This window comes from Eleutherodactylus coqui, chromosome 3 (genome assembly GCF_035609145.1).
Source record: "Eleutherodactylus coqui strain aEleCoq1 chromosome 3, aEleCoq1.hap1, whole genome shotgun sequence".
Lineage (NCBI taxonomy): Eukaryota > Metazoa > Chordata > Amphibia > Anura > Eleutherodactylidae > Eleutherodactylus > Eleutherodactylus coqui.
In genome coordinates this window covers 291,443,192-291,470,468 of record NC_089839.1, presented here as the reverse complement: position 1 = coordinate 291,470,468, position 27,277 = coordinate 291,443,192, and the positions used below count along the sequence as shown (strand labels likewise).

The window sequence follows — 27,277 nt, the reverse complement described above, 5'->3', positions numbered from 1 at the left end:
ACGCAGTGAAGACCAAATCCAGCTTGGAGGAGTCAAGGGTGAAAACCAGGGTTTCCTACATTTTGCTTTCTCAGATAGCCCAAAGTCAAACTGGTGTGTGGCAAGGGGGATCCACATCCGCCTGTCTGTAACCACAATGCCGGTTCCAGACGAGTGTGATTGCGCATTCCATGATCAAGTCTCATGAATCCTCAAAAATTTTGCAACTCATCTGAACTTCCTGGAAAACACACAGTCTACAGTAGCTGCTATTTAAGAGGCCACCCAAGTTGCAACACAACAGGTCATCCTGCTTACCAACTAACTGTATACTCAGCTAGCTGCCCAAACTACATACTTGCCTCCAGCTTCTGCTCCTGCCACTGGGCCACAGCTACCATTATCATCACCTTTTAAGACCCCAAGTCCTTGCAAGGTTTTTTGAACCAGTGCCAACTCAATAATGGGAGCGCAAGAGTTCCAACAGCTACTGATCTCCAGACCTTCATGACCACATTTCATACTGTATTTTAAGAACTGGGCCAAGTTTCATCAGCTGCTTCCGCACTCCTGAGTCAACTCCAAGGGTCCAAGACAGTTGGCCAGTTCACTTACATTTTTGTACAATTGCCGCAGAACTGGAATGGAATGACCAGGCACTCTAAACAGCATTCTGGGAGGGGCACTCGGGCAAAATTAAAGATGAGCTGGTTGGCAGAGATCTAACTTCATCACTGGAAGACCTCATCTCTCTGGTTTCCAGAATTGATATACGCTTTAGAGAACGTTTACCCATGAGATAAAGAAAATTTGTCTGGCTCCCAGTCGGCTTCTGCACTTTTCTCTGAACAATCCATGGAGGCCCAAGCTTTCGTCTGAGGAATACCTAAGAAGGGGAACACATAATTTATGTTTGTACAGTGGTGGGAATGGTCACTTCCTGAGATCTTGCCCAGTTAAGTGGCCCTCGGGGTCCTCTCCAAAGTTTATGCTTCCTGCACCTCTGACCTGTGATGACACCCAGTTCTCTACGGAGGCATACCTGGACTCCTATTCTGCCAGAAAGTTCATCTACCAGCTCTTGGTGGTCAAGTCCAGGATACCTACACTACCCCCTGTGACTTTTGTAGATGCGGACCTCTTGTCTGATGTCATCACATTTGTCACTGTACCTCTGGATCTGCAAATTGAGAGATCTCCCTGCTGATTCTACCCAGGTCTGTAAACTCAGTGTTGCTGGGACTTCCTTGGCTCTGTCTGCAATCACCATCATTACCTAGCATGCTGGGCAAATCTCTCATTGGGGCACTCGTTGGTACACTTATTGTCTATGTTCTGTTGCTTCAGTCCAGAAGTCACAAGTTCCTCTAAAGTTTCCGGGCTTACCTCCCCAAATGCTTCAAAAGCTTATGTGCTCAGGAAAAAGGAGGCTGAGACACCACACAGACGGAACGGTTGCCCATTGACCTCCTACCAGACGCTTCACCTCCCAGAGGTCAAATATACACGTTATCCATGCCAGAGACTGAAGCCATGTCAGAGCACATTAAAGAAAGCGGATTTATCCAAAAGTCTTCCTCACCAGCAGGCGCAGGGTGGTTCTTGTGAAAAAGAAAGATTGCTCTCTGTAGCCATGCATTCGTTTTCAGGGGTCTCAGCGCTGTCACCGTAAAAAAACAAATACCTGTTAGGGCAAACGCCCACGGACGGAATCGCTACACATTTCCCGCTGCGGAAAAATGCGTGTGAATTCCGCAGCTATTAGGTCCTACTGAACCTAATAGCATTCTGTCTGCAATGCTCACATGCAGAATTCTACCGGCATGTTCTATTTTCCCCGGATTTACGCCACGGGAGGTCTCCATTAATATAGCATTAATGGAGACTGCGGAAATCCGCGATCACTCGCAGGCACGTTTTTGTTTTTAAATCGCGGTACTCCCGTGGCGTAAATCTGCAGGCGTATCCCATGCCGCTCCTGGGCATGAGCCCTTACTAATAACTTCTGAGTTGTTTGATAGAATTCAGGGGACTACCGTCTTCACCAAACTTTATCTCTGTGGTGTCTATAATCTCATCAGAATACGTGGAGGAGATGAGTGGAAAACTATTTTTAATACCAGAGATGGACATTATGAGTACCTTGTTATACTTTTCGGTCTGTGAAACACCTCAGGCATGTGAATGATGTATTCCAAGACTTCCTGTATTCTTTAGTCATTGTCTACCTGGATTACATTAATTTTCTCACATGATCACCCCTCTCACTGCAAACATGTAAAGATTGTCTCACAGCATTAAACCCAAACTGTCTGCATGCCAAGCTGGAGAAATGCCTGTTTGAACAAACCAATCTGCCATTCCTGGGGTACAACATTCTGGCTACCCCAAACTATCCGGGCAATCCCAGACGCATAAAACCTCAGGTGTGCTCTAAAAATGTACCTCTTCAGTGAGGCATACCATATCCCCTAAACCAAACTCCTCTGTACCCCGCCTGATAACATGCTCCCTGACCTACTGACTGCAATCCCTGCTAGCCTTAATCAACCGCTCCCTGCAGTCATACCAATTCAGCCACCACACGGCTTGAGGGCTCTTTCACACGGGCACTGCGATCTTTGACCGCCCGTATCCTGTTTTCTCACTCATATTCCCCATAGCCCGGAATACTGTCGGCCAGGGGGAGGGAGTTTAGCCCTCTCCACCCTTTGCGGATGCTGGCTAAGGGAGGGGGTGGGAGCTTAGCAGAGCTAGTGTGCTAAACTCCTTCCCCCTCTCTGTCCCTTAGTCGCTGCCGGCAAGGGGAGGGGGCAGGAGCTTAGCAGAGCTAGTCGTGCCAAACTCCCTCCCCCTCCCTCCCTAGCCTATGGGAGCTGGCGGCAAGGGTAGGAGGAAGGTATCAGCTGTGTAACACTGGGGCACCAGCTGCATATGAAGCGGGTTCAGCTCCTGAGTCCGCTCCATAGTGTCTCTTCTGACTTCCACCATAGATATATGATAGATGTTCGGTTAAAGCCCCATCCATGCGTATTATTGTAAATGATTTAAGATTCCGCGGTGTGTGAATTCCCCCTATGTGTATGCTTGTTCCTGGGCAGGTATTTGTCTGCACCTTTTACAGGAAGCTGCTGCCTACCTGGGAGTGAGCACTGGAGGAACATCATATATTATATGGCGAGTGTCCAGCTTTTAAGAATGCCACATATAATAATTGAGAAAGTATTGGTGCATTAAGGTTCACATGTAACGAATGAGGTCGAGTATTCAGGACCGAATGACTAATCTCTGCATCCAATTTAAAGGCATCCTATCCTATATAGGGGATGTAAATCATTTAGTACTTGATCTTATGCTTCGTTTTATGTTATTGCTGTGGTTTTGGCATTGCATCAGTAGCACGACGCCACTATGAGTATGTGCAAATGTAACAATTCTGGTGTTACATGGAAATAGCGCATTTGCGCCGCGTATTTGCGCAATGGATGTTGCACATTTGAACGCTTATGCCCATGTGACACAAGCCTAAGGGCTCCTTCAGACAAGCATATGTGTTTTTGCGCATGCCTCAGTGCAAAGTATTTGCGCTACGTACAAGGTTTTTTTGCACATAGATCGTCACATTTTACTGTATTTTTTGTGCACACAGCACATGGCTGAGGCAGACCATGCGACAGCTATCAGGCCCACAGAGCAGGGGAGCCTGGGGATGATTTGTGGAGCCTTTATTCCCTGAACTATCATCTTACAGTAATTAAATACTCTGCCTCGCTGAGCACTCAGGACACCATCCGACTCCCCCTTCACTCTCTGAACCATGAGCGCTCAGGGCACCATCCGACTCCCCGTCCACTCTCTTGCACCCAGGGTGCTCAGAGCACCATCTGACTCCCCCTCCACTCTCCTGCACCCTGGGTGGTCAGGGCACCATCCGACTCCCCCTCCGCTTTCCTGCACCCCGAGTGCTCAGGGCACCATCTGACTTCCCCTCCACTCTCCTGCACTCGGGTGCTCAGGGCACCATCTGACTCCCCCTCCACTCTTCTGAACCCCGAGCGCCGTGGCCAGCTCAGCATAAGAGACTATGTAATCACATTTTAACTGCTAGCTGGTGGTTTGGGGAATAAGAGCTCCGCAAATGGGGCAAAGCTAATTGGCCCTGTGCCCCCCTGTGGGCTCCATAGCAGTTCTGTGGTCTGCCTCTATTTCCCACCACTGAAAGAGGCGACATGCAGAGCAATGTAAATAAACAATTAATTTTTTTCCCTATTAATTTAATTTAATTTTCAACACACCCCCCCTTCCCGAAATCCACTTCCTTTCTGTTTGGTTTATGCAGACTGCGCAATTGTTCAGTTAAAAAAAAAAACAGGAGCCAAACGGAATGGAAGCAAATTGAAAGCTTTTCATTTGCTTTATGTGTTTTTGAAATTAGATCAATGGGGAAAAGATAGAAATGTCAATTTCTGTTTTAGGCCTCTTTCACACAGGCGACAGCGATATCACCACTAGAAAATTGCAGCGATATCGCATTTGTGTTCGGTGTGATACCGCCGCGGTTTCTGCTACAAAGTTGCGCAACCTTGTAGTGCTCTTTTGCCAAGATTTTTAGGGGGCTTGGAATATAAGCCCTACCCTGAAAATGAGCCCTACCTGCATTAAAAAAAAACAACAAAACAATACATCACCTAAGAGGTGTTGTCTGCTCTGCCAGACACCTCCTCTGTAGCTCCGGCACTTGCTTGTAGTCTTCAGGGAGCGCTTCCTGGTTAGGGGTTTCAAAAACCCTGCCTCCAGGAAGCGATGCCTTTGATTGGTTCTCGAGCGCTGTAGCTCAGCCAATCAGAGTCAGCACTCTTTGAACCAATCACAGCCATTCAATGTGATGCCTGTGATTGGTTCATCGAGCGCCTCTCAGGTGATGTATTGTTTTTTTGGGGGGTGGTTTCATGCAGCTAGGGCTTATTTTAGAGGAAACAGTAGGATTTCCTACTGTGAAAGTTGCATTGCACAGCACAAAAAACGCGATTTCGTGCGATGCGATGCAACAGATAGGAAGACTCCATGGGGAAACATGGACAAAACAAATCGCGGCAATAATCAGCAATCCGCTTTTTTTTTTCTCGCAATGTAGCAGCCTACAAAACATTGCTGATGTGAAGGAACCCATGGGAAAGCATGGGCGTCACATACATGAGATTTGTAGCGCTGTCGCATCACGAGAAAATCGTGGGATTTTGTCCCCCGTGTGAAAACGGCCTCAATTCCATTTCCCAGCTCCAAAAATGGAACAGAGAGATAGAAAGCCCTGAGGGAGCCCTAATGCGGGTGTGACTGGGTCTTAACCTCCCCTACCCCACCATAGTGAAAATAAGAGAAAAGCACAAGATAAAAGCGGAATAAGGAAGGCCCATAAGCTAGCTTCACATCGGCGTATTTCCTGAGACCAGAACCTATTGATTTTAGTGGGTTCATTCACATTTCCGTATTTTGCGCGCGCATTACAGTCATGCAAAAATATAGAGAATGCTCTATCTTTGTGTATTTGCACAGGTCCCATAGAAGTCAATGGGAGGTATGCAAAAATGCATGTAATACACCAGGCAATGCGTGAAACACTGCGTAATTCCGCTGGAAAAAGATCACATCTGGAACTCCTTAAAATTAGCCATTTCAATAGCTGAGTTTTTGTTTGCCACGCACAAATGAACAAGCCTTGGTGCAAAAAGTACAGAAAAATACGCTAATGTGTGCAAAAAAGCATAGTCTTTTCCACAACAACGCTATGCTCACGTACGTACAAATATGTATATGCTTATATGAAGCCGGCCTTACTCAGGATCAACATGTAAGTGCAGTGACCATGGTGAACACTAGAGGGGGCTAGTATGTTAAATATGATATTATAAATATTAATCAACCAAAATAGGAACAGGATAAGAATGTGACGAGAAGAAATCAATCACAGAGAAATAAATAAATGGATGGCTAAGGCCCAATGTCCACGCGCGGATTTGAATTGCAGAACCAAATTTTGCCATGCAAATCTGTTTTCCGGATTCTGCATGCAGCAAACAAATTCCAGCATGCTCCGTTTAAGTGCGGTTCCCGCACGGATGGCTTCCATTGAATTCAATGGAAGCCGTCCGATCCGCGGATGAGGATAAGCCGCGGATTCCACGCAAAAGCAGGAGTTAAAAAAAAAGTACTGCGCATGTGCGCTGGCCTGACAGCCGGCGCTTCTGCACACATCCGCAATACAGGTGCACACTGTGGGTGGCCACGGGCAGGGTCGGATTCCGCTGCGGGCTCCCAGGTGCAGAATTCGACACCCCCCTCCACCCTCCGTGGACATGAGCCCTAAATCAGAAATACAAATACAAATTCAGAAATGGAGATTTTAAAATAAGTGCCAAATAAGTAAAACAATAAAACAAACTATACTCCTCCGTCCGCAGCCCCTACGATCCAGCGCTGCAGCCTCATGGGTCTTCAGGTCCCTGCTAACAGTGGAAATCAGATGGCTGCTGCCTACCTTCCGAACTCCTGGCATCATGTCACCCAGGATGTGAGCGCTAACGTCCAGAGAACAGGCAGTGATGCTGCGGCCTCTGATTTGAAGATAGCGGTCACCTGACTTCTGCTGTCAATGAAGACTAGGAGAATTGTGGGGCTACAGCGCTGGATCACTGTGGCCGAGGATGGGTAAGTACCAGCTATTTTATTGTCTTTACTTATAAGGATCTAATTTTAAAAACTGAATTTGTAACCAAATTGGGAAAAATTGGCTTTTACCTCATTGGTTTTCTTTTGGCTTTCTCTGGATCAACGTTGGGGGGATTGGGTAATAGGCTGAACTGGATGGACGTATGTCTTTTTTCAGCCTTACATACTATGTTACCAGAAAAGAGGGCACTTCAAATCATGGATCTCACTCCTATTTCAATGGGGGCTGTATAATACATATAATGGATTTCCCCCATAATGACAGCCGATGGCTTAATCAGCCAGACTTCAGGTAATCAACTCATGGCTGTTGAGGGGGAGTAAAATGTGGTTGACAAGGCACCGAAAGTATGTCTCCTAGAATTTTGTTTTATACAGGATAGGGGATAACTTTCTGATCAGTGGGAAGCCCAATAATCCCGAGAATGGAGTTCCAAAGATCTGCACACCATGCTCCATTAATTTCAATGGGACTGCCAGAGATGGCCAAGTTAGGCCGGTTTCACACGGCCGTGACAGGCTCCGCCACGGAATTCCGCCGCGGAGCCCGTCACGGCGCCCCCCCAGAGACCCCAATACTTACCTGCGGATCCGGCGTCCCAGGTCCCGCATGACACTTCGGCGCGCATTCGCAATAGAGTGCGTGACGCGCCGGCCGCGTCATATGACACGCCCACAGCATCACATGACGCGCCGGCCGCGTAATATGACGCGGCTGGCGGTAGGCGGAGAAGTGGTTTGACGCTATCTTCCGCTGTGCTACAGCGGAAGATAGCGTGATGGACGGCTTCCATTGACTGCAATGGAAGCCGTCCGCATGTACACCTGCTGCAAATAGAGCATGCCGCAGGTGAGTCCGGGTGATTTTACGGTGCGGAATTCCACGGTGGAATTCTGCACCATAAGCATTGTGCTATTAGGTTCAATAGAACCTAATAGCTGCGGGCAACATGGCGGAAATCAGTCCGTGGGAAGGAGGCCTTAAAGCACCTATCTCAACCAGAATAAATTGAGATAGTGCTTTCAGGACCTCCATTCTCTGAACTGTGGGGTCTCAGCAGTCAGACCCACACCGAATAGAAAGTTATCCCCTATGCTGCATAATCACTCTAAGGCCTCGGTTAGACAAGTGTTTTTTTTTGCACCTATGTGCGCAAAAAATGCGCTCCACAAATGTGCAAAATGCATGTGACCGAAGCTCCGTGCTCCACGAAGGTCCCCTCATCACTGAACACCGTGACAGCACTGTCACAGTGTTCAGTGATGATGGGACTCCCAGCGGGGATGAAAGAATCCCCTGCTACATCTGTCACAGCTGTGACAACTGTGGCAGAGGACCGCGATGCTATCCCATTGCTTTTAACGGGGGCCGGCACTGCTGCCTGCGCCATTGAAAGCAACGGATGAAGGCAACCCCTGCAGCGATGATTTTTGGGGAAATGGGGGGGAGGGTGGCTTGAAATATAAGCCCTACCTGAAAATCATCACTAGCTGTTAAAAAAAAAAAATACTAAATTTTACTCACTTAGAAGCACTGTCCGGCTCTTCTCCCCGTCCCCAGCAGTCTTCATCTGTATTCTGGTGGACGGGGATTAAAAAATCCCCGCCTCCAGAAAGCGCTGCCTCTGATTGGCTGAGCGCTGTGACCAATCAGAGGCAGTGCTCAGTCATTTATTGAATGACAGCTAAGCTCTGCCCGTGATTGGTCACAGCACTCAGCCAATCAGAGGCAGTGCTCAGCCATTCATTGAATTCAATGGGAGCTGTGCCTGCAATAACAAACCTTATCGCTCATCAATAGGAAAAAGAAAAAAATAAAACTGAGAAAAAAAACTGAAAAAATGGAATGCCTCTTTCAGTACCCGTGAATTGTATAAGTTTTTATACAAAAAAAAGTATGAAACGTATAGCTTATTGTACCCATAGGCTAGAATGGGTCGAAAGTAGTTCAAAATTGCATACTTTTGACTATGTTTAACCTCCCCGGATGTTTTTGAATGTTTTTTGGTAGGATATAAAAGCAGAGTCTACTGCGCTTTTCTGAAAAAAGTATGGAAAAGTATACTTTTTTTTTACATTACAGTCAGTGGAAAATATGTCAAAACGTATGGCTGTACATTTCTATATACGTTTATCGTACACTTGTTTTTCCTATCAAATGGCTTTCAGAGAAAAAAATGTGTTCAACTACAAAAAAAAAGTTTACAAGGAAAAGCACATATGAACATTTTTAATGTAAAAATGTACACAAATGTATAAAAATGTATCGCTATTCATTTAATACATACGTTTTAAAAATGTACAGGTATGTTTAAAATGGCATACATTTGTATAGGTTTTTTTCCTTGTACGTTTTAGACATACAAAAGTGAACAGCCCCCAAGAGTTATAGTTACATCATAAAATTGTGTTGCCTGTAGCTGCCACTAGGTGGAGCTCACTGCATACATAGTTATTGAGCTATTGAACTCAACAATAACTCTACAAGCAGTGAACTCCCTCCAGTGGTGGCTGCAGGTAGCTAGTAACAAAAAAAAGAGCTCCGACTGCTATAAAGATATTCTAAGAAATTAAGTAGAACAGTATATTTTTTTATACAGGGTTATTACTAATGATCTTATCAAATTGAAACCCTCATAACTCCTGTCTAAAGGCACTCAGATACAAAAATTTGATATTAATGGTAAAAGAAACTCAAAAAATTAGCTTATGACATCAAAAATGTTTTCCCCATCATTGGTGATCAATGTGGCCCTCTTTGTCACTAGACACACATAGAGCATGTAGTCAGGTTCCTGCTGTACACATTGTAGAGGATCACGACTGATTGATGCAATGTAGAGATGAGCGAACCTACTCGGCCATGCCCCTTTTTCACCCGAGCACCGCGATTTTCGAGTACTTCCGTACTCGGGTGAAAAGATTCGGGTGGCGCCGTGGGTGAGTGGGGGGTTGCAGCAGGGAGTGGGAGTGAGGGAGAGAGAGAGGGCTCCCCCCTGTTCCCCGCTGCTACCCCCCCGCTCTGCCACGCCTCCCCCCACCCCCCGGCGCCCCCCGAATCTTCTCACCCGAGTACGGAAGTACTCGAAAATTGCGGTGCTCGATCGAGTAATTACTTGAAACAAGTATATTCGCTCATCTCTAATGCAATGACTTCTGTGGTAACATAGTAACATAGTATGTAAGACCGAATGAAGACAATGCCCATCTAGTTCAGCCTGTTATCCTCCTATGTTGTTGATCCAGAGGAAGGCAAAAAACCCCAAGAGCAGAAGCCAAATAGCCCTTTTGGGGGGAAAATTCCTTCTCGACTCCCTAATGGCAATCAGACTAATCCCTGGATTAACCCCTAATAGTTCCTACCTGTCTGTAAACAAATAATCTTAGATTTATAGCTTATAATATTCTTCCCCTCTAGAAAGCTATTAAGTCCCCTTTTAAACTCCTCTATGGATTTTGCCATCACCACGTCCTCAGGCAGAGAGTTCCACAGTCTAACTGCTCTTACAGTAAAGAACCCCTTTCTGTGTTGGTGATGAAACCTGCTTTCCTCTAATCATAACGGATGTCCTCTTGTTACCGTCGCGGTCCTGGGAATAAACAGATCGTGGGAGAGATCCTTGTATTGTCCCCTCATGTATTTATAAGTACTCGCAGGTCATGCATGGTGGGTGGTAAGTTGGGCTTGTAGACTCTAACACTCCCCCAGAGGAAACAACACAAGGTGTAAGGTCTGGGGAACGTGGAGGCCAAGGGAGACGTTTACTGTTGTCACCACCGGCACGGCGATCCATCTGTTTGGTGGTTGGTGCTCACTGAGGAAGTGGCATTCTATTGGAAGATGAAACCTGGGATTTCCTATTCCAGCTGCGGCAGAGGCCATATCTGTAGTGTCCAAGTACGAAATCTTGGGATTGTTTCCTCGTGGGATAATACACCTCCCCACAGGTTACAGCGCAAAACACATTCCCTTGGGGGGTCACACATACGCTCCACGTAGACGGGTGGGTTTTCCCTCCTCCAGACTCTGACATTATGTTTATTGCCTGAAAGGTAGAAGGCGGCTTCATCACTAAAGACTCCATGACACCATCGCTTTCCATCACAGTTCGCATGCTCTCGCAGTAAGAATGTTGCCGCGCTTTGTCGTCTGGTTTCAGGGTCGGTAACAATTGCAGTCGGTGGGGATACCATCGCAGACGTTTGCGCAGAATCTTCCTCACAGTCGGCGGTGGGACGTCCAATCCTCTGCTAGGTCTGACAATAGATTTCTGATGGCTTAGTGTGAACCTCCCGCGGACGCGCTCCGCTTTTTCCACGCTTACTGGTGGACGGCCGCATGATTTTTACTTATAGATGCCACCTTTTTTCTTACAATTAGAGCCCCACTTATGGGCGCCCGTTGGGCGCAGCTTCACCGAACTTTGTTCGAAAATGACGTTGCACACTAATAACAGACAGGTAGGCGTGAAAATCAAGGACACAAAATGCTCTCCTGTCTTTGTTGGCAGCCATTTTGTCTCATATACTTCTAGTGATGATGACTACGGCAAAATAAAACTTTTTGGCCCTCATTTAGGCCCAACTGACATGGGTGTATTTGCACTACAGGATCCGGAGCGAGCGTGCGCCTCCGGATCCCACAGCAAATACTGCCCATAGGACATGCTAAGCAAAACGCTTTTCCGTGACCATGAGTGAAAATCAACTGCGATTTTTTTAATTTTTTTTTTCCGTTCGCGGGGGGAAATCGCAGAATGTCCAATTCTAGTGCGAGCCTCACTTAGGCTCGTACGGACGGCTTCCATTGCAGACAATGGAAGCCGGCCGTCCTACGGCGAGTCACAGCAGATCCACGTCATCTCTGACACAACGGCTCTGCACAGCGAATGTGCAGTGGCGCGCCAGCCGGCACATCCACAGTGCGGAGAGAAGATGCCGGACAGGTAAGCCGGTGGTCACTGCCAACACGCAGCAGCTGGCCCAGACGTCTGCATTCGGCCTTAGTTAAACTGTCTAACTATAAGATGGGCCTTGTTGCCCATAGCAACCAATCACAGCGCAGCTTTCATTTTACCTTAGCAGCTTGGGAAATGAAAGCTGCGCTGTGATTGGTTGCTAGGGGCAACAAGGACGTCTTTAAGTTTTGCTAAATAAAAACGATTGAGTTTCTGTTTCCATGGATATCAAATTTCTGTATCTGAGTGTCATTAAATGTGAGTTATGGGGCTTCCCATGTGTATTGAAAAACACCAAAATGATAGTTAGACTAAGCTTGGAAACGGGGAGATTTATGAAAGCTCGTGCGCCTAGATTTTGGGCGATAATGTGACTTTTTTCAGTCTAAGTAACGTGCTAGATTTATGAAAGCCGTGAGACTATTATTGATGCCTGATCACGCCATTTTACTTTTTGTCTAAATTTGTGGGCGTGATTGAGGCGGCGCGACGGTCCAGACCGGAGTTATAATGTGCGACTTTTTAAAAACATCACATAAAAAGTCGCACAACAACTCCAGTGCTGAGGAGGTGTATGTCCAGCACCAACCTTTACAGAGAAAGAGGGTGTTTGCTCCTAATTTCCCATAAGGTGTCCGAGTTTTTGATTAACGTGTCTCATAATAGATCAGCACTTAGACCAAAAGTCCGCATAAAAGTCGTATATGATGAATCCCCCCCACAAACTATTCCCAATAAGGGCTCAGTCAGACGGCCATTTTTACGTGCGTTTATGCGCGCGTAAAAAAGATCGCACTATATAGAACCAATGCTTTTCAATGGCAGCGGTCACATGTCCAAATTTTACATGCGCAGAAAATTTGCACGTACAAAAGATAGAACATACGCGTGGCAATGGACGTTGTTATGCGTTTTTTTTATGCGCACAGTGCGACCTTTCTTACGTGTGAATAAACGCAAGTTAAAACGCCCGTCTGACTGAGCCCTTAGAAGGATGGCTGATCGTTGCGGGTTTCCCAATAGCAACAGGAGTTTTTTTTCTAAACTGCACAAATAAACGCAGCAAATGGGGCTTATTTACTATTATACCAGAAAACTATCTTGCATGCTTTATTCCTCATTTACTATGTGTTCTATGGTAGGAAATTTGGATGCTTTTTTTTTTGCTGTGTCTATCAAAGGGGCGTTCTTTTGCAGAAAATGGGAGTGGCAAAAATTCATCATGCGCCAAAATGTGCTGCTCCTATGGGAGCTCATGACAGCTGCCGGAGAAGGGAGGTGGGAGGACGTTTAGCAGCGTGAATGGTAAACTCCCTCCCCCTTCTGTCCTCCTCTCCACCCCTTGCCAGCTGTTTGCAATGGGAAAGAGCAGAGCGGGTGGAGCTAGTTGCTAAGCTCCCCCTCCCTCCCATTGCTGGCTGCCGACAAGGGGCGGAGACAGGGCGGAAGCTTAGCACACTAGCTCCTGCCCCGTGCCTTCTCCTCCCCTTGCTGAGAGCTGGTGAGGGGGAGGGAAGGGGGAGACAGTTTAGCATAGCTGAACTGTCTTTCCCTGCCTGACGGCATTGCGAGCTCAATGTATATGCGCCGGGCTCGCGCCATCTGAACGGGCGCACAAATATTAGATTTGTGCGACCATTCATGCGCTTTTACGTCGTCGGTGGGCGAACGTAAAAACGCTGACGCCCATGTGAATAAGTCCTAAGGATCAGATTGTTTTTGGCCTAAAGAAACATAGACTTTTTAGGGATTTTACCACTGTGGTGGCGTTACTGCCCTATTATTTTTCTTCAGCTACCAAAACTATTTTTGAAGCATTTTTTTCCCATGACATATTGGGCTATTTTTTTTTATATATTACGTTAAAAAAATTTTGTATCGTAGCTTATTTTTAAGATTAGTATATTTACTCTAAAATAAAGCGCAGGAAGGGGTTCCTGATTTCGTTTCATATAGTCTCGGATTAGAGGGCGCACATGGTGGCGGTTTAGGTTTGCGTCAGCCGTGGATCATTTTTCTTTTTGCAACAATTTTTCTAACCTTTATCTCCCCCACGATGTCATATAAGACCTCTGGGGGGTGGGGGGGGGGGGCATTCACATTCTTTTTTTTTTTATTTCACACTTTTCCACTGTGGTTGGGGCATCCATAGGAGCCCCAGTTACAGGGGAAAACATTCCCCAGTAGTGCCAGTAGTCACTAACAGAGCTGATTTCGGTCTGCTAGGACCCTGCAGTTCTGTTGAGGCATAGGGCATCCAACTTTCACGTGATCATCAGGTTGAATAGTGGCACTTTCTCTCTTCACTGCATAGCGCTCACTGAACGCTATGTAGTCTGTAAGAGAGAAGGCAAAAGCGGTTAAAAACCACTTCTGCCTTCTGCTCCGGGTCCTCGGCTGTGTGTGACAGCCAAGAACCCGACCTGCTACTGCTTGATTGCTTGATCCAGCGCTATATTTTTACCATTAGCCAGGATTAAAGCCCAGGACCAAGTGTGGCATTACCTTCACTGCGCATGTGCACCAGTATATCCGCAGTGCAGATAACAAGAACCCGGACAGATATGCAGGGGTTACCAGCTGGACACAGGGTCAGATTCCGCTGCGGGATCCTGCATGCGGAATCCCACCCGGCCGTGTGCATTCGGCTATAAGATGACGATAGAGCCAAGAATTCCAATAGTCACATTATATCAGTGCAGCTCCAGCGTTTACACAATCTCCTTTTAAGAGTCTCAGAATTGAATTTCATCCTTTCCATTCAAGGTAGAATTGATAATGGAGTCTATCGTTAGCGGAAATTCATTCCCAAGGCTGTATATAATGAGAAGTGAGGGGGAATCTACTGGGCCTTTCTCAAGGAAGGGTTTCTAAGACATCTCACAAGCAAGAAGCTCTGAGACAGATTTGTAAGAAATAGAACAAAGGAATGTGGAAGAGTCAGCCAAAGAAACTGCACGGATCACCATGATCAGTCCATATTGGGCCCTTTAAAACAAACAAACAAACTCCTTTGGCTCAAAGCCAATTCACATGTCAGGGAACTGCACTGTGAGCAATCATCTAACCCAATGGGGAGCCATTCAGATCATAACCACAACCACCACATAGTGACAGCACCATTGACCTCCACTGATGTATTTTGCATGGACTGCTGTGCTTGATATTACTAGGGAAGTGTAAAATTTAAGGGCCACTGTTCTTTTAATGAACTTCTGATATGTGTATATGTGTGTGTGTGTATATATATATATATATATATATATATATATATATATATAGTGGGTTTATGGGGTCCGGGTGCTGAGAAGTGATTTACTGAGCAGCACTTTTGTCTTGGATTGGCTTCTTCTGAGAGAGCAGGGCCACGTTACTGGTAGGGTGACAAGGACAATTGCCCAGCAGGCCTTCACTAACCTTGCTCTGGCCCTGCAGCAGAGTCAGTATTTGCCCCATATAGTCTATATACATTCTATTAACTTGTATACAGCTCTCAGAGTAAAGCCAAATGAAGCCAAATGGGCAAATAGTTCAGCTAAGTTATTTAGTCCTTTGTTCTAGTGTTTGGAGGGTCTCTTCCACCCAAACTCCCATTATGATAACATATCACTGTAACATGTCAGAGGTTTTTTTTTAAAGACACTGATCTTTTAAAATTATTGTCCCATGTTTGAAAGTTATCCACTGTCCAGAGAGACCCCCCTTCCCCGATAATGGGAACGGGTTTCGGCATACCCTGAAGTGAGGACAGTGGTGGTTGCACATGCACACTACCGTTCCATTAATTTCAATGGGACATCCTTTAATAGCAGTGTGCTTGAACTTGGCTCTATCTGGGAGTCCCACTGAAATGAATGGAGCAATGGTGACTATGCATGACCACAGCTTTATTCATTTAGGGTTTTCTGTATACTATCAGCTTGGAGAAAGGAAAAAAAAGTTGTATCTGTAATTGGCACATCGTATATTGGGATTGGCTTCATATACAAATATAGCTGCTTTAAAGAGTATTTTGGGGATCTGTCAACATTAACCGTTTTAACAAATCTTATAGATCCATCATCTGACTACAAGGCCATTGTCTGCTGTAGCCCTACCTAGTCTCTCAGAGTCTGAACCTTAAAAGGATATTCCCAAAGTTGACTTTTATCACCTATGCACAGAATAGGTGATAAAAGTTTGATCGGTAGGGGTCTCACTGCTGAGATCTCCACCGATCCTGAGAACAGGAGTCCTCTGTCCCCCTCTCCTCCTCACTGAAGGCTCACTGCACCCCTGTAAGAGAAAGATTGAATGGAGCAGTGGTCAAGCATATGCGGCGCTACTGCATTCATGTGCAAGCGGACTGCTCGAGATAGCCGAGTACTTGTACGCACCTATTTCCATCAGACCCATTGAAAATAATGCAGCAGTACTGTGTATGCTTGGATGCTGTTCCATTCAATCTCCGCACCACTGTGGAGGGTGGATAGGTGATAAAAGTCAATCTTGGGAATATCCCTTTAAAGGGTTTTGTCGGTCTATGTTCGTATAATGAAGTTCTACAACCTTCTAAGACACTTTCTGCTATTATGTTTCAGATTTACATTGCAGTTGTATTTAGTTCAGGGTGCATTTTCCACACTGATACATTGTAACAAACACTCAGCAGTGAGAAGGTTTGGGTCAGGATGAATTTCCAACCTCTAAAAACCATATCACTTTTATATTAGAAGGAGGGGTGATCAACAGACAGTTATATTGAGAGAAAACATGAAAGGATCAACCAAAAAATCCAGCAGGATCAGGCCCTATAATTGATGGCTAAAGGGTTTACTAATACCTTGTCAGATCACATCAAAAACCCGTATAGGCACCAAGTCACAAACCCCTAAAGCAATGATTGCTGTGTGGAATAACTGTTTAAGGGCAATTTTACACGGGCCAACAAATTGTTCAGATTCCCGCGATCAGTGAGAAGCGAGCACAGACTGAACAACAAATGGTAATTCTTTCGTCATTCAGTTTATGCATGCCTAAAGACCGAACGATAAATCGGCCCGTGTAAACAGGCAGATGCTCATTTATGAATGACTGCCTGTTTACCGTGAATGCAGGTGGGCGAGTCGGAACGATTCCTGGCCAGTTCATCCATTGACTGAGCAATAATCATTCCTGTGTAAAAGCATCTGTGCTTGACGGGTTGTCCCGTGAAAATGGATCTTAAGGGTACTTTTATAAGGGACGACTGGAGTGACGATAGCTGGTTGAATAGCCTCCCGCCCCCCATTCAGAGTAAAGAGGCAGCCATTCATAAATTCATAACTGCCTGTTTACAAGGGATGACAACCACTTGGTTTTTAGGTGAGCTTAAAACCAAGTGACTCTGACATGTGAGCGATTCTCCCTCAGTGACCCGTCGGGTTCAGTGTTCGCATGGGCTGACAGTCACCTATTGCTCTTTTGAGCGATAACTCGAGCCACTGTTGCCCATTTAAAAGTACTTTAAGGGCACTATTACACGAGCGCTAGCTCACCTTTTTCTAGGCGACACCTGTAAGCAAAGGTTGACCAGCTGTAACAGCGCTAATTGCTGGGCAGCACTTATAGGGGCCATCCGGCAATTGTTGGGAGAACATGAGTGCTAGCGGCCGCCACTTGTGTGATGGCACCCTAAGATTTTCCTCACCCCTATACATAGAGAGGCGTAACTAGAAGCTCCAGGGCCTCAGTGCAAGATCTGTAACCGGACCCCCTATTTACCATTTATAATACGCATGTCTTTTATGTGATAGAGGGGCCATTGGGCCCAGAAACAACTGCTACCACTGCCCCCTATTGCTATGCCCTGGATTAGTAGTGTCTATAATTTAAAGTGATGAATAAAGTGTCCCCCCAGCTGTCCAGCATCAATCAGCTGCCGTTCAGGATACTAGTAGAGTTGAGTTGACATCCTTTCCCCTTACTAGGTAGATATTAGACCGGTAGATAGAAGCCATATATATATAATTGATAGATATATCAATAGATAAAAGGGGTAAATGCTTTTCCACATCCAGGAAAGCTGAGTGCTGCAATACCTTTGAAGTAGACTTCAGCAAAGGCTGTTACACTCACCCCCCCCCCCTCCCAGGGGGTCTCTGATGTCCTACAACCCCTCTGAAGCCAGAGACATAGAATGTTTATATTTGGAGATACTGAGAGGAAACAGGCTTCACACCCCATTAGTCCTCCCCCCACTGGTCCAAATAATTTGTCATGTAGCAAGGCAAGGCGAGGGAAGATGGCCTTAGATTGTGCAGTGACTGGTACCCAACTTTCCGAGACCCTGGGGGGAGGAGTGTAACAGCATTTGCTGAAGTCTGCTTCAAAGGTATTGCAGCACTCAGCTTTCCTGGATGTGGAAAAGCATTTACCTCTTATCTATTGATATATCCATCAATATGTCTATCAATATATATATATATATATATACACCCATCTAATATCTACCTAGTAAGGGGAAAGGATGTCAACTCCACTTTACTAGTGTCCTGAACGGCAGGTGATTGACACTGGACAGCTGGCGGGACACTTTATTCATCTCTTTATATTACAGTGTCTCCTCTGTATATTGTGCCATATGTTTTCCAAGTATATATGTATAGTGTACGTATTATATGTATATTCTGTGTATAGCATATGTGTTATGTGTATTGTACGTGTTATATGTACAGGTATGCTATACGTTATAGGATTATTATACTGTATGTATAATATATGTTTGTTATTATATATTATTTTTAGAGTTATTACATCTCCAGTTTCTTTTAAAGACCCCCCAGCCTGCTCCCCCTGCTCTGCAGCATATGGCCTCCGCTAATCCCCCTGGCAGAGGGTCCAGGAATAGTCTGATATTCCTTGTATTACCCGGGAGGGGAGAGGAGGGGAGGGGAGGGGGAGGGCTCTGCCAGGACAATAGACACCTAGATGTGCCAGTGCTACCAGGGGGAGGCACCATCCAGGCCAGACCCTTCCCAGTGTAATCCCCTCAGCTCCGGGGAGAGGGAGGGAAGGTCACCCATGAGCCTGCTCGGTGCTTACCGGAAAAAGACCAACAATGACGGCTATGAGTCTTTACAGCTGGTGGAGAGCAGCGCCGTGGACGCTAATAGCGACGGAGGAAGCGGCTGCAGCAGGGAGCGGCCGGGGAGCAGGCAAGGAGTGAGCGGGGCGGCGGCGGCGGCTGCATCTCCCTCCCCAGCATCCAGGAGCCCGGGCCGGCAGCAGCCTGACTTCAGCACCATGGACAGCTCAGGTATACAGCACGGGGGTGTGTGCTGCGCCCTCCCCAGCCGCAGGCCGGCGCTACGCTGCATGTGGGGGCTGCTCAGGGGTATAATATAATGCATGTGTGGGGGCCTGACCAGGTATATACCGTAGTACATGTATGGGGGGCCTGCTCAGTTATATAGTGCATGTGTGGGGGACCTGAGCAGCTACATAGTACAGGTGTGGAGGGCCTGCTCAGGTAAATAGTGCATGTGTGGGGGGCCTGCTCAGGTATACAGTGCATGTGTGTGTGTGTGTGGGGGGGGGGGGGGGGGGGGGCTGATCAGGTACAGTACAGGTGTGGGGGGCCTGCTCAGGTATAGAGTACATGTGTGGGGGTCCTGACCGGGTACATAGTATGTGTGTGCCGGGGAAGGGGGGGGGGGGGGGGGGCTGATGAGGTACATAGTACATGTGTGGGGGGCCTTACCAGGTATACAGTACATGTGTGGGGGGCCTGACCGAGTATACAGTACATGTGTGGGGAGCCTGATCGGGTACATAGTACATGTGTGGGGGGCCTGCCCAGGTATACAGTACATGTGTGGAGGGCCTGATCGGGTATACAGTACACATGTGGAGGGCCTGATCGGGTATACAGTACATGTGTGGAGGGCCTGATCGGGTACATAGTACTGGTGTGGGGGTCCTGACCAGGTACATAGTACATGTGTGGGGGGCCTGACCGGGTACATAGTTCATGTGCGGGGGGCCTGACCGGAAATATAGTAGATGTGTGGGGGGCCCCTATTAGGTGTATGTTTGGGGGGGGCTACTTTTGCATATGCTGCATGTTGAGGTATGATCACTTATATACTGCATTTATGGGGCTCTTACTCCTGTATATGCTGCCTATGGAGATGCTGGTAAAGTATAGACTGCATTAGAGAGCCCCTGCATCTGTGTATGCTGCATGTGAGCGGCACTGCTCCTGTAGATGGTGCATGTGTAGGTTATGGTCCTTTATATTATGCATGTCGGGACATAATATATGCTGCATGTTGTATATGATATATTATAGCTGCACTCAATTATATTCGTACAGTAATTACTTTCTGCATTAATTAAATGCATTTCATTAAAACAAAACCTCGTCCTCTAACTGGGCCATGGGGGTATAGTCCCTTCTCCTGGGGTCCAAGGACGCAGCTGACAGCCAGCGCTGGCATTGGCGGTGACTTCCGGGAAGATAGGCTGGGTGGAAGCATATGACTGCTGTTGGCAATCAGAGGCCACAGCATCATGTCCCCAAACATCTGGCATTATAGCGGCCAGGATATGAGCTCTGATGCCAGCAGTGCCAATGCTGACGCTATGGCCTCTGATTAGCTGCAGCGGTCACATGCTTCAGCCCAGCCTGTCTACCCAGAAGTCACCACCAATACCAGTGCCATTTTGTCAGCTCCATCCCAGGGCCCCAGGAGAGGTGAGTATACCTTTGTTTGTTATTTTACGCAGGTCCCAGCGGGGGGACAAGGTTTTGTTTTAATGACATAACCCCTTTAAACAGGGTTTTCCAGGACTCAAATATTAATAAGTTATCCTTAGAATAGGTCATCAATACCTGATCAGTGTGGTTCCACTTCTTGGGAGCCTCGCCGCTCAGCTCTTTAGCAAGGCAACGGTGTTTGGGTGAATTCCGTAACCTCTTCAGTGCATACCAGGCATAGCACCATACATTTTGTAGCAATGGTGCCCGGTATAGCAACTCAATACCATTCAAATGAACATGACGTTATTGGCCCGAGTGAAGGCCGCAGCGCTCATCTGCAAACAGCTGACTGATGTAGATCCAGAGCGGTGAACCCATATCAGTCAGATATTGATTACCTTTCCTGAGCATAGATCATCATCATTAGAGTCCCCCAAAACCCCTTTAAACACCTGGGGAAAAACTATCATCAGGGGAATTTGTGATGCAACTTTTCTGGCACCTTTTTTCCTTTCTCCACTTTAAAGTGTTACAAGTTGATAAAATGTTGATACAATTGTCACATCTGTAAATATGTCTAGCGATGTAGAGTTACTTTGTATGCCACCCAGTAACTAGAATGAGATTGCAACAAATTTAGCAACTTTTTAAAAAGTCAAATTTCAGAAATGTCTTTAGGTCCAAGCAACAAGCCACAAACACATTTCTAGACACCTTTGAACAGTAACATATGTCCTTTTTGGTGCAAATCAAGAGCAAATTTGTCTAAATTGATTTGTGCCAAAAATGAGCCCCTTACACCAGAACTGTGGCACAACACCAGTAATAAATGTACAACACATAAAAGGGGAAATAAGCACTGGCTGCAATGAGGCGGCCTAGTTTTATAACTATACTGTTAACACATATTACATGGCACCTGATACACCACATCCTAGTATTATAATCATGTATGCACCACATTATATTCATGCCGTCTATACCAGTTGTACTTTTGTTACTTCTCCATATTACATTTACGCTGTATGTGTACGTTAGATACTGTACCCCAAAATTATAACCTACTGCAGCAATGCTTTCTTTATCTGCCGCATGTACCTCAAGGTATTGCGCCCTATTATTATGTTTGCTCATGAGCCGTATGCATACTTTCAACATGACTATATCACAAAAGTGGTGGATGAAGGTGGTGCCATGGCTATTGCCTATATGGATTTCAGTAGGGCCTTTGATACAGTTCCACATAAAGAGCTCATAGATAGGGTATGGAAATTGGACTTAAAACTTTGATAGTCCAATGGATTCACAGTTAGTTAAAAGATAGATATCAGAGTCTTTTGGTAACGGAGTGTATTCTGAACAGGGATGAGTTACAAGTGGTGACCACATGGGTCTGTCCTGGGTCCTATTCTTTTAATATGTTGGTAAGTGACATAGAAGGTTTGATAGGTCAAGTTTGTCTGTTTGCTGTTGACACAAAAGTGTGCAATAGGGTTGGTACTCCTGGTTGTGACTTGAAGATGAAGAAAGATTTAGCCTTGTTTGATAAATGGTCAAAGCAATGGAAACTGCAGTTCAGTATTTCCAAACATAAAATAATGCACTTGGGGAGAAGAACTCCTCAGACTGAGTGTCATATTGGGTCTTTGGTTTTACTCAGGACTTCAAAAGAGAAGGATTTATGGGTTCTTATTTTCAAAAACCTTGAAATGAGTCCTTAGTGCGGTCAGGCAGCAAAGAACGCAAGTAGGATGCTTGGTTGAAAAATGAGAGGTATTACCAGTAGAAAGATGGAGATTGTGATCCTGTTGTATAGAGCTCTGGTGAAACCACATCTGGAAGACCAAAGACGGGCTACAAAAATTTTGGAATGTCTCAAGAGCAAAACTTCTCAGGAAAGATATAGATAACTTAAAGGGGCTGGTTACAAGTTATCACCTATCCACACGATAGGGAATAACTTGCTTATTGGTGGGGTATCACCACTGGGACCCCCGCTGACCTCGAGAACGAGATTCTGTGTCCTGTTCTGATCACTGGGGGGGATGCTTTTTTCCCTACAGCAGTGGTTCCCAAACCTTTTCAGCAAGGAGCCCTTTTTGAAGCAAAAGTTTCTAGTGGAGCCCAAAAGCGGGTTGGGGCGTGGCTTATCACAACATATGATTTTTATCTCCATTATTATAAAAAAAGACACGGCCGTTTAAAAGAAAAGAAAAACAGGGAGTAACGCTGGAGCGCTGGATGGGCTACTGATATACATTATATTTAAAATTAACATGCTGCAGAATTAAATCCCCCACCACATGTCAATATCCGCATGCGTTTTGTGCTGATTTTTTCAACATATGTGAAAATCTCATCTACTTTGCTGCTACAGCTACTGTGAATTCTGCAGCAAATCCATATTATGGCAATCCATATATTGGTGACCTCAGTAGTAATAGCATCCCCTATATTGGTCCCAGAAGTAATAGTGACCACTATTGTTGCCCCAATAGTAATAGTGACCCCTATTGTTGCCCCAGTAGTAATAGCGACCCCTATTGCAGCCCCAGTAGTAATAGGCTCCCCATTGCGGCCCCAGTAGTAATAGGTGACCTCTATTGCTGCCCCAGTAGTAATGGGCTCCCCCATTATGGCCCCAGTAGTAATAGTGTCCCTCATTGCGGCCTCAGTGGTAATAGGTGACCCCTATTGCTGCCCCAGTAGTAATGGGCGATCCCTATTGCTGCCCCAGTAGTAATGGGTGACCCCTATTGCTGCCCAGTAGTAATGGGCAACCCCTATTGCAGCCCCAGTAGTAATGGGCAACCCCTATTACTGCCCCAGTAGTAATGGGCTCCCCCTATTGCAGCCCAGTAGTAATGGGCAACCCCTATTGCAGCCCCAGTAGTAATGGGCGACCCCTATTACTGCCCCAGTAGTAATGGGCTCCCCCCTTTTGCTATCCCCCAGTAATAATAGGGCTCCCCCCTATTGCTGTCCCAGTAGTAATGGGCTCCCCCTTTTGCTAGCCCCAGTAGTAATGGGCTCCCCCGATTGCTGTCCCTCATTAGTAATGGGCTTCCCCTATTACTGTCCCTCGGTAGTAATGCCCCCCCCCATTGCTGTCCCAGTAGTAATGGGCTCCCCCCTATTGCTGTTCCAGTAGTAATGGGCTAGCCCCTGTTGCTGTGATCTGCATTGATATACCACCGCAGGTCCTGTTCCTCACTAGAGCCTGTCCGAATACTGCTACATCAGTGAGTAGAGCGGGGACCTAGACGTTTGGTTGGAGCCCCTGAGAAACTCTCGTGGCGCCCCAAGAGCACCGCAGAGCACAGTTTGGGAAACGCTGCCCTACAGTGCATGGTCAGCATTCTATTCATTTCAATGGTTGACAGAAATAGCCAAGTGGCTACCGCTCAGCTATCTCCATTACCCCATTGACAGTGAATGGAGCATTAGTGTGCTTACACAACCAGCACTCCATTCAGTTTCCTCCTCCTTGTGAAGGGTGCAGTAACCCCAAAGTGTGGAGGATGGGGGACATGGGACCCCTGATCTTGAAATCGTCTGGGGTCTAAGATCAGCAAGTTTTCCCCTATCTTGTGGATAGGGTATTACTTGTAATCTTGGTACAAGCCCTTTCACTTTATAGCTTGGAGCAAAGAAGGGACATGATGTAAACCTTTATATATGTGACAAGATGAAAGAAGAAAGAGAGGGACATGATGGACACCCTTATTTATATTACAGGAGGAGAAATGGAGAGGGGGGAGCAAAATCGAAACCTTTATGTATGTTACATGAGGAAAAAGGGAAAGGGAGACATGATGGAAAGCTTTATATAGGTTACAGGAGGAAGGAGATAGAGGGGGGACATGTTGGAAACTTTTAACCCTTTCCACTCCAATTTCCCTGCCACCCGCACACTCCCCAGTTCTTATTTATTTTTGAGTGGGAAAGTGCATTGCGAATTTCTTGGAATTGCTCAACAAAAACACATAAAATGACCTGTCGTAATGATTTTATTAGCAATTTAAAAAAAATTAAACATGAGTTTTGAGTGTTTCATATCGGAAAGATCATTTGTAACAATTAGAGATGAGCGAGCATGCTCGGTAAGGGCAGTTACTCGAGTGAGCACCACTATTTTCGAGTACCTGCTGCTCGTCTGAGAAAATTCGGGGGGCCCGCTCCCCTCCGCAACCACCCGCTCATCCCCGCGGCCCCCACGAATTTTCTCCAACGAGCATGCAGTTACTCGAAAATAGCGGTGCTCTCTCGAGTAACTGCCCTTACCTAGCATGCTCGCTCATCTATAGTAATAATCTTGTAAATATATGCATATTGATCATAATACCTACATTTATATAATAAGCCTATCTATCTATCTATCTCACATCTATCTATCTATCTATCTATCTATCTATCTATCTATCTATCTATCACCGTGCGATACAGACACTATACAGAGGAGAGCTTGGACATCGGAGTTCTCCTCTGCATACTGTAAGGCTTTCTGCAAACGACCAGGTTTGAATTGCGGAATCCACAATCGTCTCCCGCACAGATGATCTGCAGCATTCTGCCCCAATTCAAACCAATAGTGCATCCGCATTGTCCGCTCACACAAGAAGACAGCGACTGCGGTTTTCCGCTCGTGGAAAAAAAGTTGCAGCATGCTCTATTTTTGCTCAGATTCTGCGTGGACGGTTTCCATTGAAGTCAATGAAAGCCATCCAACCTGCGGTCCTTCTGCAATTGACATTGCGGAAAAGTCACTGATTCCGTGGCAAAGATAAAAATCCGTACTGTGCATGTCCGACTGAAGCTATGCGGACCATCCGCAGTACAGTTCGAAGAGACAAAAGGTCAGGTACGCGGGGACACCGGCTGGGCACAAGATCAGTTTCCGCTGCAGGCTCCCACATGTGGAGTCCGACCCTTTCGTGTGCAGGGGGCCTAATATATCACTTTTAGGGCCTGAGGTGGCAAGACCGTTCATCTAATTAAGGCACAACTTAAATCATTTGCATATCTGTGTGAGATGTAACTGCATGCCGAGTTTTGAAGCAAAATGACAACTCCATCGGGTGCTTAATTTTTTTTGACAATGAGTGTAACATAAGAGCAGACGAGACGAACCATGGGCTCTTTTTCTGCCATCAGTTTTCTATTTTTCTGTACCTGACTCATGGACTGCAAAACCTCAATTATTTAGATTTTCTAATGCTTTTATGGGCTTCTGCTCACAAATATGTAGCTGAGTTTGTCACTTGTCACTATGTATGGTGATACAACTGTGTATTATCTGTCATTTTACATAAAACTGCGGGTAATCCTACTGCTACCGTGTTTCCCCCAAAATAAGACCTACCCTGATAATAAGCTCTACCCTGATTTTCAGGGGAGGGGGGCTTGAAATATAGGCCCTACCCTGAAAATAAGCTTTAGCTACACTACATGAAAAAAAAAACAATACTCACCTAGCAGGCACGGGCCGGGTTCCTACACTCCGGCAGGCTTCCGTGCAGTCCTCAATACTGACGGAGCATCTCTTGCTTGTGACAGGGCTTGAATACCTCACCTCCAGCAAGCAATTGCTCTGATTAGTTCAGGAGCATCGCCTCAGCCAATTGAAGTCGGCGCTCAATGAACCAATCACAGCCATTCAATGAATGACATCATTGAATGGCTGTGATTGGTTCATTGAGCGCTGGCTTTGATTGGCTGAGGCGGTGCTCCTGAACCAATCAGAGCAATCACTTGCTGGAGGTGGGGTATTCAAGCCCTATCACCAGCAAGAGATGCTCCATCGGCATTGAGGACTGCACGGAGCGCCAGAGCCCAGCGGGAGGGACCTGGACAGTGCCTGCTAGGTGAGTATAAGACATCCCCTGAAAATAAGATCCTGTGCTTCTTGGGACAAAAATTAATATAAGATAGGGTCTTATTTTTAGGGAAACACAGTATATCAGTGCTCCCCCTTTAACTTGCATGATAAATGCAACTCTGCCATGTCTCTATATTGATATCTTTGCTGTGCGGATACACTGGACATAGACATTCATTTTCCTACAGATTGAGAATTTTATTGCCAGACACGTGAAGGCTTGTGTGCCCACATACAACACATGGGGCTGTCGGCTATTTATAAAACGTTGACTCTACTTGTGCTGTCATGTTTTTCTACAGATCGTTATTTCTAGGCAACATGGAGAATCTGTATGTGGATTGGCATTACCAGGCTGTTATTAGGGTCATACCACCCGTGAGGTCGCCCACTGTTCATGCACTACATTCCCACCAGGGTCTGTGTACCTGTTGACTACACAGTTGCGACAGATGTCACTTTTTATTGATTAAGTATCTGAGCGCGTCATAACTATGCCAATTAAAAGTATATATAGAATCTACAGTAAATACCGACTGCTACACTGGATATAGCCGCTGTCACATTACATACATCTGCACTGTTACCATGCAGGGCGGTGCTGGGTCCCGCGGCCGGCGCGCGCCGCTCCGATGTCGGCTCCGGCGTCCCGGAGCTCTGCTGTCGGGGCTCTCCCGGCGGCGTGGAGCAGCCAGCGTGCAGCGGCGTGGGCGTGTCCGCCCTTAGGGTGCCGCCCGCTCTCCTCCACTTTCCATATGCAACAATGGGAGAGTCGGTTCCTCCCACTCTCCGCCCCTGGGCGGAGGCTTTAAGTCAAAAGGCTGGCAGTGACCTGAGCTCACTGCCAGTTATTGGTTCTGCTAGCCTCTAGTCAGGTCTGTCTTAGTCTGCTCTAGTTGCTGTCAGTTTCCTTTCAGTTTGCCTGTGAGCTCCATCTCCAGCCTTACTCTGCTTGTAAGTTCTGTTGGTCTGTTCCACCTGCCTCTTCTGTCGGCACTCTGTCCCCTGTTAGTA

General features: G+C 46.3%; 1 protein-coding gene across 3 annotated transcripts in view; it reads left to right on the top strand.

Annotated features, from left to right (window-relative positions):
• The first annotated feature begins 18,620 nt into the window (after positions 1–18,620).
• DNAJC6 (DnaJ heat shock protein family (Hsp40) member C6) overlaps positions 18,621–27,277 on the top strand; it is a 60,625-nt gene continuing 51,968 nt past the window's right edge. For all 3 annotated transcript variants that reach the window (XM_066597678.1, XM_066597677.1, XM_066597676.1), the window contains exon 1: positions 18,621–18,939. In XM_066597678.1, the coding sequence (XP_066453775.1) occupies positions 18,705–18,939 (235 nt within the window). In that variant the 5' untranslated portion in view covers positions 18,621–18,704. The remainder of the gene's footprint in view (positions 18,940–27,277) is intronic.